We start from the raw sequence: 10,345 nt of genomic DNA on the forward strand, positions 1-10,345 counted from the left end.
AGGGTAGTCAAGGGTTTTCTTCTCCTTTCTTGTCCTTGTTTTTTGCTAGATGGAAATAGATTATCTTCAAGGCATAGAGACATCCGTCGATTGATTTTTTCTTTTTTAGACGGTAATTTGTTATGCCTTTGATGACAAAATTCAGCATATGGACTTCCCAGTTGCCCTCCGTTATTTTCTTCATCCCAAAAATGGTAGCTATGTGCACAAGAGATACTTTGCTTATTGTAGTTGGCAACAAGAATGCCATCTGAATATAGAGGATGAAAATCCTCTTGAACATCAGGCAATCTTGTTCATTTTCAACACCAATACTCATCATGTCATCGGTCAGCTTCTTTAGAGTGTTGCTTTGGAACCTTCTAAAAATCAGTTTGATCTCTTCAGAAAGATTTTTGTAACTCACTTTATTAGGAAATAGATCTCCTACAAAAAAAAAAACAATTTATTAATTGAAGTACACCCAAATATCACTCATATTCACCCAAATATGACTCATATACACCTAAATTTATTACTTGATTACATGAGATCAGAATAAGATATTACGAAGAATATATTATAGAGAATTTCTGTAATCAGTTACCTGATGCATTGAGGTCAAGGGCAGCCCCTATTATTTTGGGTTTAACTTTAAAGGAACCATAGCTTGTTTCCAGTGTATTTTTGCCCAATTTAAATGAGTTAGCCAACTCCTTTAATTGTTTGTGAGGCACATTCATTGGCGGGATGTGCATGAGTCAACCAAAACCTAATTCATGAACGATCGCTTTCTTTGGCTCGCTCATCTTTTTAAAATTTTCACTCAATAGTCTGGTGGCACACTTCAAGTCTTTGGTTTGCTGTAAACAAAGCAAAATTAGAGTCATTTAAATAACCTATATTTGTATTAGGAAAAATTGACTTGTTCTAAGATATAGATATATGCGCTTACATTGTATTTTTTTCCACCTTGGTTCTTGGTTGTCATTTTTACTGCAAGGAAAAAGAAATACTGTCAATACATAAAAAATACACCCAAATATCAGAAACATACATCCAAAAATCAGTCACGTACACCTAAATACCAGCCACATAAATCCAAATCCAATCCTATACACATTTTGTTTTTTCAATTAAACGAAATTAAACGAGTTCAAAATCATATTCAACTCAACCAAACATGCATAAAATGACATTATATGAGTTCAGAATGATATTTAAGTTCAAAATGCTGCTAGAAGCACCAATCACATTCAATAATGACATATACACCCAGAAATGCGCCATACAGAGTTTATATGTATAGAAACCTACTTAAAAAATATCCAAACATGCACAAAACAGAGTTTATATATATACTAAAAATAATTTCAGTAGAAATACGTAAAACAACGTAAACGACTTCCAGAACAGTAATATGAGATATAAACCAAGAACAGTGAAACAAAGAGAGAAATACGACGATATAATGCTTCGATTTCGAAATCAAAAATAGAAATGTGAAAAACCTAGAAGAAAAATGATACAGTACCTTGAATAGTGTTTGTTCCTTCTTTTTGGACTTTTTTTTAATGGAGATTTGTATGTTTTTTTCTTGATTTCTTTTACTTTTTGCGAGGAATTGGACGGTTTTTTCAGAGCTTTGTTTGATTTTAAACGTGGCTTGAATCTCAAGGGTTTGGGTATTGATTGAGGAAGAAGAGAAAGAGTCTTTCATAATAAGTGCGCTTTGGAAAAACAAAACGGTTGAGTAAGGCATGTGGTTTTTATGCTCAGAGTGTGGTGCGCGTCGGTTTTGTTGGGTTTGGGCCAACTTGTAAAACTTATAAGCCAAAAAAATTTATATATGTAGTAGGTGTGTTTATATTATTAATATCTTATTTGTTAATTTTTAGTGTTCATGTAGTATAATTGATATGATATGATTTTTATATATAATATACAAATAGTTGTTCCTAAATTGACATCTTTATTACTAATATAAATATCTCATTCCCTAATATTGTGATGAGTTTTCTTGCAATACAAACCAGCTAAGTTTGAAGGAAACAAAATCGAGTTACTCAATTCGTAAGCTTTTACCTGTCTTCGTAATTCATAAATGAAATAATAAACAAATATTCGTTAAATTTTGTTAGTACTTTTATGTGTATGCATTCGGCACGAAGAACAGTCCAACGAATTTTGGAAGTTGTTTTTCTCATTTTTGTTTTGTAACTAGAAAATATCAGTGATGAAATTAACATTGATAAAGTTTTAAGTTTGCCACTCAATACTAACACATTGTTTAGTAGGAGGGGATTGGTGTAGTATCTAAAAGGTAAAGTCTAACTTATTAAAAAACATTAAAAATTAATATTTAATTTTAAAAATATAAAAATAAATTAAAACAAAAAGCGTCATATAATAAGTACTATAGAATTCACTTTATATACTAAAATGACAGAGATTTCTCTCTCTTATTCAATCATTTAGTTTGAATTTTAAATAATATAGAATCACTTGTATTATTAGAGTCTTGTTTCTCAAATCAATAATGTTTTAAAGATAATAAAAGATCAGTTCAATCAATCTAAAATTATTTTATTTAATATTTATTAATTATTATAATTATATAATTTTAGATCTAATAAATATATAATTATAAATATTATATATATAAAATAGTAAATATTAAATTAAATAAGATAACCTTAACTATTTTTTCTCAATATCATTCTTCATTTCATAAAAATGTCTAGCCCAATATATATTTCTTAAGAAGTAAGAAGCAATTAAAATTGTTTCATAACCTTGAAATTCACATTTCACCAACCAACTCAATAAGAATATTGCTTCTGCTTGGTGTTGTACTCTTTAGTCAAATCCCTACGTTTTATGAATACCAATTTAGTGAACAACATAACTCATTCCCACTTATAATAGTAAGCCTTTTTTTTGTCCTCTCTTATTGTCAACTATGTCCAAAGCAAATAATGTGAATGGAAATCTAATGGAGAAGAGAAATAATAGTAGTAACAAAGAGTCACAGAAATCATTGTTGAACCACCAAAGATTTTTCCCCAAACACCACAACAAAGTGCACCCAATTAAGCTTCAGAGAAGCTCTTCTCCATCTCCATCGTTGTTGTCATCACAAAACTCAGATGATTCTTTGTCCCTACTTGATGAGAATATTTCATTGACTCTGCATTTGGCTTCTCCATACCAAAGAATGGTAATTAATGAACATGAAGTTCAGCTAAGTCCACCACAACAGATCAATAAGAATGAATCTGGTGAATTGAAAAGGTGCAACTGGATCACAAACAACTGTGGTATGATAGATCAATTTCATTCTTTAGCTTATTTGATTTAATATTCTCTTTCATTTACTTTAATTTAATTTGTTGCACGGATACTTCAAAACTGATGACATCTAGTATTCAATTTATAAATATTTTACTAATAGTTTTATTATTGTCTTAGGACTTGTTTGGGTGAGCTTTTATTAAAAAGATTTTTTTTGAGTTATCATTTTTTTTAAAAATTTATGAAAAAAAAAGTAATTTTATGTTTGGATATCTCATTCAAAAAGATCTTTTTATTTATCAATTATGTTTGGGTATAACAATATAAAATATTTTTTTATTTATTTATTACATGAAAAACATCTTTTCTTTTAAAAAAAATATCTTTTAAAAAAAATGTAAATTACAGCTTCTCAAAAAAGATGTTTTTTTTTATTTTTTTAGTATTTTTACTTTTACCGTTAGAAATTTGTCAAATACACTAAAAAATAAAAAAAATTATTAAAAAATATTTTTTTTACTAAAATAATGGTGTCCAAACAAACACTTAGTGTTTTACTTTGAAATAACTAAACTCTTGCAATGCTTTATTATGCCACCTAATTTGGAGATTTTGACCAAAACATATATGTTTATTCAAGAAGAAAAAGTAAAGATGCATTTGACTTACATTTTTATTTTTTATTTTTATAATTTTGTGAAGAATAAAAAAAATATGAGGTAAATAGAAAAAATATAATTTTATTATTTTTGTTATTTTTTTATAAAATAAAAAAATAAAAAATACTAAAAACAAAAAAAAATGAAAACACAAACCAGATACATCTTAATAATCTTATACTTTGTTTTTTTTTTTATTTTCTTTGGTTTAATATTTTCGAGAAGCAAGATCGGAATTAATATAGAGATCTTAGCTTGTGCAGATAAGGCTTACATAGAATTTCATGACGTGTGGTGGGGAGTTCCAACCTATGATGACAAGTAAGTAGCATTTCTGCATTATGCTACAACTTTTGTGTCTTTCAAAAGGGAATTTTTTTTTTTTTTAAGTGAAGTTAGGTGAAGAGCAAAATTTGTAACCGTTGGAGCTGCTTGTAAATGCTATTTCTACAACTCACCGGACTTCTAAAACAACTCACACATGGTTCTTCATACAAAATTCTTAATTTCTTGAATCATGGACACAGCAAATTGTTCGAGCTGCTTGTAATGTCGGGGTTGCTGATGGATTACAATTGGACAGAAATTCTGAAAAGAAGGGAAATTCTTAGGTAAATGATTTGTATGTATGCATGTGCTGTTTGATTCTTAATTACACTAACTTGTCTATATAATTAATGATTGCAAAAAACAGAGCAGTTTTTGGTGGATTTGATCCTAATATTGTTGCCAAGATGGAGGAGACCGAAATCAGGGAGATAGCTTCAAACAAAGCAACTTTCTCAGCGGAATGCAGAGTTAGGTGCATTGTAGACAATGCCAAATGCATCATCAAGGCTAGTACAAATCAACCCCCGATCTATGCAAATTTTAGATTTTATTCTCGATAAAGTACAAAGTGATTGTGTCATTAAAAAATAAAAATTATTCATATATCCTTACAATAATTAACACTTCTTCTCATTATCTTTTTATGATTTTAATAGAAAAAATATTATTTTATTCTCTAATATTTCGGTTAAATTATAACTTTATCTATTATGCGGAGTCTTATTTTTGTCCAAAATATTTTATTTCGTTTTATTTTTGTCCTTTAGTCAAAATTAAATTTTTTCTTTTAAAAATATTTTTTTTATTATGATCTTCTTATTCATATTATTTTTTACTTTCACTTTTAAATTACTAAAACCACTACTATGACTATTAATGATTGCTTTGGTCAACCTTCTTCTAATTGAAATAAATTATGTTTAATTATTCTGTTAATAGTATAGTTTTATTAAATTTGTAATTGAATATATTTTAAAGCTTTCAATTATGTGTCTACACTATTTTTAATTTTGTAATTAGATCCTTATCATATTAAAAAATATTAGAATTAATAAAATATTTTTTCACAAATTAAAAATACCTACAATTAAGAATATAATTAGATCTTTGGCCATATAATTTTTTAAAAAATATTCTATTAATATAATATGGACCTAATTACAAAATTCAAAATGGCATAGGGACCCTATTAAAAGCTTTTAAAGTATGGAGACTTAAATACAAATTTGGTAAAACTATAGAGATTGACAAAATAATTAAATCAAATTGTTAATTATATATTCTTAGGGTAAACTACCAAAATGGTACACAAAAGTTCACCATCACTGACAACAACAATTCCAATAGATACAAATGACAAATAAGTTTTCGAATAATTTAAAATGAGACAAAAATAACTAGATATCGAATATATATTAAAAAATTTTAGAGATCAAATTTTGATATAATTTTTTATAAATATTATTAAAAAATATGATCTTTTCTTCTTTAAAATTTGGTAATTTTACGTCAAGTGATTTTTTCAAAATGAAAAAAAAAATCGTAAAACTTTTTTGAAAATTAAAAAAAAAATTTTAGAGATCAAAATTTGATCTATATTTAAAATGGATAAATTGTTTGCTAAATACAAAAATTTTTTCTGCCACTTATAAAAAATATAATATCTATTAGTTAGTTATGTTGCATTTTCAAATTATTCAATGGCTTATATGTTATTTGTATCTTTAAGAATTATTTTTGACAACGATATAAATTTTGTAATACCATTTTAATAATTTATCCTATATTTTTTATTTCCAAATTCTTAAGAATAATTATTTTTCATATTTTCACTTGGTGCTTTGATACGTTTTGGTAGTATTTCATGACTATTTTAGGGGAAATTATATAAAATTTTTTTTAAAAAGTTGCAATATTTGGTTGTTTCAACCATTAGATTACAAAATTTTATTCAAGATAACTTGATGAAAAATATTAAATTAAATTAAAGAAACATAATTAAAAATTAAGTCAAACTATAAGGTCTTATAGTATAATAAAATAATCTTGAAAAAAAAAATGGAGAACCTATTCTAGAAGTGAATTTCTTTTTTTTTTTCCCCTGTATAATGCCATAAATATGTTTAAATGTAATATGTTAAATTCATGTCAAGACAAATAATATCTTGAATTACTTTGATTTGATGAATTTACATTTATAGTTATTCTGCTTTTGATTCTCCACAGATTGTGAAGGAACGTGGATCATTCAGTAGTTACATATGGGGTTATGTAAATCACAAGCCATTAAACAACAAATATAAATTGCCAAGAGATGTTCCACCAAGGACTCCCAAAGCAGATACGATAAGCAAGGATCTCATAAAGCGAGGATTCAGATTCTTGAGTCCAGTCATAGTCTACTCTTTCATGCAGGCTGCAGGGTTAACCAACGATCATCTTTTGGATTGTTATAGACACAATCAATGTGTAAGGCTAGCAGAAAGATCTTGGAGACATATTTAAATTAAGTTGGAACTTTTACTTTATTGTTTAATTATTTTGAATTTTATTATAAGGTATATATTAATAAGTTTTCCAAACGTGTAGCATGAAAGATACATTGTTTTGTTTGCTGGATTTTATTGGGCTTCATATATAGGGTCAATTTTCTTCTTCTCTTATTATTATATGGCTCCATTATGTATGGTGCAGGGCTATTTCACCAGAAATTATATTTCTAGCTTCGCTTTCGGGCTTTTGTTCCATTTGAATATATATCAAAATATATAAATGAAATAAATTAGATGGTCATGTCAGCCTTGAACATGTGATTTAAAATGTTTTTGACAGTACAAGTTTTAATAAAACTATGTTATAATCACTTTGAGAATCAACGGCTTTCAGAATCTCTAGCTAAAGGTTTTTAAATCATGAAACATCACAACGTAGCTAGAGAAATTATTCTCTAGCGGAGATATGATTCTCCCATTGTTTTCAAGAAATAGGAATTTTCTAAGTTAGAGATAAGATTCTCTTATTTACAGAATAAATGTTATTCTAAGTTTAGAAAATCGATTCTTCAAGCTAAGAATTCAAATTTCAGCTTATAACGGTTAGTTAGAGATACGATTCTCTTATAGTCAAATGGGTATGACAAATGGCTCATTTCTACCAACTTTACAATTGATACAAAGTTTTTGGAGGCCTATAAATATAGGCAAATGAGTTATATAAATTAATCAAGACATTTCTAAATTCATACATACTGATTTCTACATATTTACAAAGTGATTTTATACAAATTTGTGAGATACACAAAGTTTGATTCATAAGCTTAATTTGTAACCATCCACTCTTTCAAGAGAGTTTTCAATGTTTATTTTTTGATATTGTAAAAGAAGAGTTTTGTAGCTTTTTTTGTTCTTAAAGTTGTGACTACTTCAAATTTTACTTAGACGGCCTAAAGAGGAATATGTCAAGTTGAATTGTGATGAAAGTGTATTTGTGGATTGGAGTGTGGTAGGCTTTGGTTATGTTATATGCGATAACTTGGAAAGATGGTTGCAAGGACCCTTTGGACGTGTTTCAGAAATCAATGCCTTGAAAGCTGAATTGTTTAGAATTTGGTGGGGTCTTATAAAAGTTTGTGAAGCAGGATTTAGATGGTTGAATGTGAAACTAACTATGTTGAAACATTCAATTTGGTTAAAATTTGGCATCTTGCAACAGATCATATTGAGACAAGGGTTCTTGAGAAAATCTTTGAGCTCAAGCAAAGAAATTGGTTAATCAAGTTTTCTTTCATTCAGAGAGTAGCGAACTTGATGAAGATCTACTAGCCAAGAATGGTGCTAAAGCTGAACATGTTTATGTCTATTGGCTTATTCCAGATGAAGATATGTTGAACCTAATGGAACAAGATTTTAAAAAATCATATTTGTAACCTCTCTGACTTTATCTCTCAATTAATTGTTTGATTTTTGTATTATACTTGTTGACTGATAGAGTTGTATCTATTTTATGGTCATGTTATAACTACCAAATTAATACCTATAATAATTATATTTTCAGTATAAAAATATCTAACTCGGGTCCTATCTATTTTGTCGAAGGACAAGGTGACTCCTGTTTAAAAATGAAAGTTTTATATGCCTTGAGAAAGTAGGGTTTGAATCAAGGAACTATTTTGAAATTTAAACATGAATCTTAGTAAGCAGAATTTTTTTTTTGTTTTAGTCCCTTGCAACAGAAGATAAAAGAGGAAAAAGTAAAGAGAACGACATCAGCATGTATCCTAGTTTAGCCTCAAAGTGTAATGAAATATATTTCTAATATTCACCACAATAATGGCGAAATTTTACTATATCAATTTTAAGATTACAATCACCAATGCCAAGACCAAGACTAAGACAAAAATAAATAAACTAAATCGGTTCAACGCCAAGACAAACAAAACTACAATTCCAATCTTTACAAACAAACACCAAGACCAAACAAAAATCAATGACGAAAACTCAACTTAACCTAAAGTTGTGTTAGCTAATCTTTCTAGTTTATAACTTTTCGTTCTTAGACTTTTTCAAATAATCTCTCACTGAATCATAAGCCTTTTGTATATTAGGAAGATTTAAACTAAAACTAAATGTATCAAATTGAGACTAAAGTGAAAAAAAAATGATATTCAACGTGTTGTCTTTGTTTTCTAAATTTTATCCTTAAATTTCTTGAAACTTGATTCTTCTTATATAAAAAATTCAATGTTCTTAGCCATTGCAGCTAATCATTCTTCTTAATGATATGATACTTTTCTTTTTATATGCAGCAACAAACGTTTCTATATTTTCTTCAAATTTTGTTTTTGTTAGTTGATTATTTTTAAACATAATGAAACCAGTGCTTTATTACTTACACTAGCCGTTGTTGTCCAATCTCTCTCATAATTATAATAATTGTATGATTGATTCTTTTCCAATTAAATCAGCATTAATACCAAAGCCAAATCTAAGACTTTATAGAAAAATCAATTACACCATAATTTTCAATTAAACAAATCAAATAAATGTTTGTTATAAATTCTGCAAAATAAATAAATAATTAATCAATAAATTAATTATTATTTAAAAATTAAGAAAAGTAAATCTTATAGTTTAAAAATTTAAAAATAATTAAAATACAAATTTTTAACAATAATTTTAAAAATTTTGACCCAAAATCGGGCTGACAGGCTGAATCGGGTTGGACCAGGTCCAATACCCAAGATATAAATAACAAACCCAGCCACTCATCCACTCAATTCAGTAAAAACACGCTGAGGAAAAAATTGAAGAGCAACCCTAACCCCCAAAATTCATTCTCAATTTTAAATTCTTGTAACTTCCGGTCCGGAGCTTCGATTGACGAGTTGTTTGCGGCCACACGTTTCGTCTCATAATTCTCTTCAATTCTATTCGAACAAAGTGGTAAGAAACTGTGTTATTCATGCTTAGTTCTTGATTCTACTGAATTTGTGAATCTTGGTTATTATTTTGATGTTTTTCATGATTTAGGCTGGATCTAGTGGCGGGTAACTATTGAATTTTACCCCAATCATCAATGGGTAAAGTAAGAAAACTCTAATCCTTGTGGTTTGCCTAATTATGTGAATCTTAGTATTAATTGTAGTGATTTGTATGGATTAGATTGAATTTAAGTTGAATTGGAGATTGAATCAGTGAATTAGAGGGCTTGGAAATAAGCCTTGGTGGCCGAGAATCATTGAATTTGATTTGGAGATCAGAAAGCTTGCGAAGAGGGGTTTTGTGGTATTTTAAGCTTGAAAGAAATCGGCCAAGTTATGATTTTGGTTTCTCGTAGTTAATATTTAATGTCACGTGAAAACTTAAGTTAGTTGACCACAAGATAAACTGAATTATGTGAATTTTTCATATTTTGTGGATATAGAAAATGATTGTGGAAGTCTAATGTGAATTGTGGTTGGAGATTGGAAGTAGATAAGATATATGCATTTGATATATGTATTTGATATGAAGTGTTAATGGTTAGTATTGGATATAGTGAGACTGTATGAATGAATTTGTTGAATAGATGACGAGCGAATATTT

At 27.9% G+C, this 10,345-nt stretch overlaps 1 protein-coding gene across 2 annotated transcripts; it reads left to right on the forward strand.

The window, feature by feature from the left end:
- Positions 1-2,830: 2,830 nt before the first annotated feature.
- LOC112801692 (uncharacterized) lies at positions 2,831-6,844 on the forward strand. 2 transcript variants are annotated; one of them, XM_025844597.3, is made up of 5 exons: positions 2,831-3,299; positions 4,187-4,253; positions 4,460-4,543; positions 4,627-4,768; positions 6,489-6,844. In XM_025844597.3, exons 1-5 carry the CDS (start codon positions 2,942-2,944, stop codon positions 6,765-6,767), a joined length of 930 nt encoding a protein of 309 aa, XP_025700382.1. In that variant the 5' UTR covers positions 2,831-2,941; the 3' UTR covers positions 6,768-6,844. The 2 variants fall into 2 exon arrangements, with proteins under 2 accessions (XP_025700382.1, XP_025700383.1); XM_025844598.3 differs by having other exon boundaries at positions 2,833-3,299; positions 4,196-4,253.
- Positions 6,845-10,345: the final 3,501 nt, after the last annotated feature.

The sequence above is a fragment of the Arachis hypogaea genome, chromosome 5 (assembly GCF_003086295.3).
Source record: "Arachis hypogaea cultivar Tifrunner chromosome 5, arahy.Tifrunner.gnm2.J5K5, whole genome shotgun sequence".
Lineage (NCBI taxonomy): Eukaryota > Viridiplantae > Streptophyta > Magnoliopsida > Fabales > Fabaceae > Arachis > Arachis hypogaea.

Excerpts from the sequence above, each read along its gene's own strand:
- LOC112801692 (XM_025844597.3), top strand. The coding sequence starts at position 2,942 with ATGTCCAAAGCAAATAATGTGAATGGAAATCTAATGGAGAAGAGAAAT. Across the intron at positions 3,300-4,186 it reads CTGGATCACAAACAACTGTG|CTTGTGCAGATAAGGCTTAC; the intron begins GTATGATAGATC and ends TAGAGATCTTAG. Across the intron at positions 4,254-4,459 it reads GTTCCAACCTATGATGACAA|CAAATTGTTCGAGCTGCTTG; the intron begins GTAAGTAGCATT and ends TCATGGACACAG.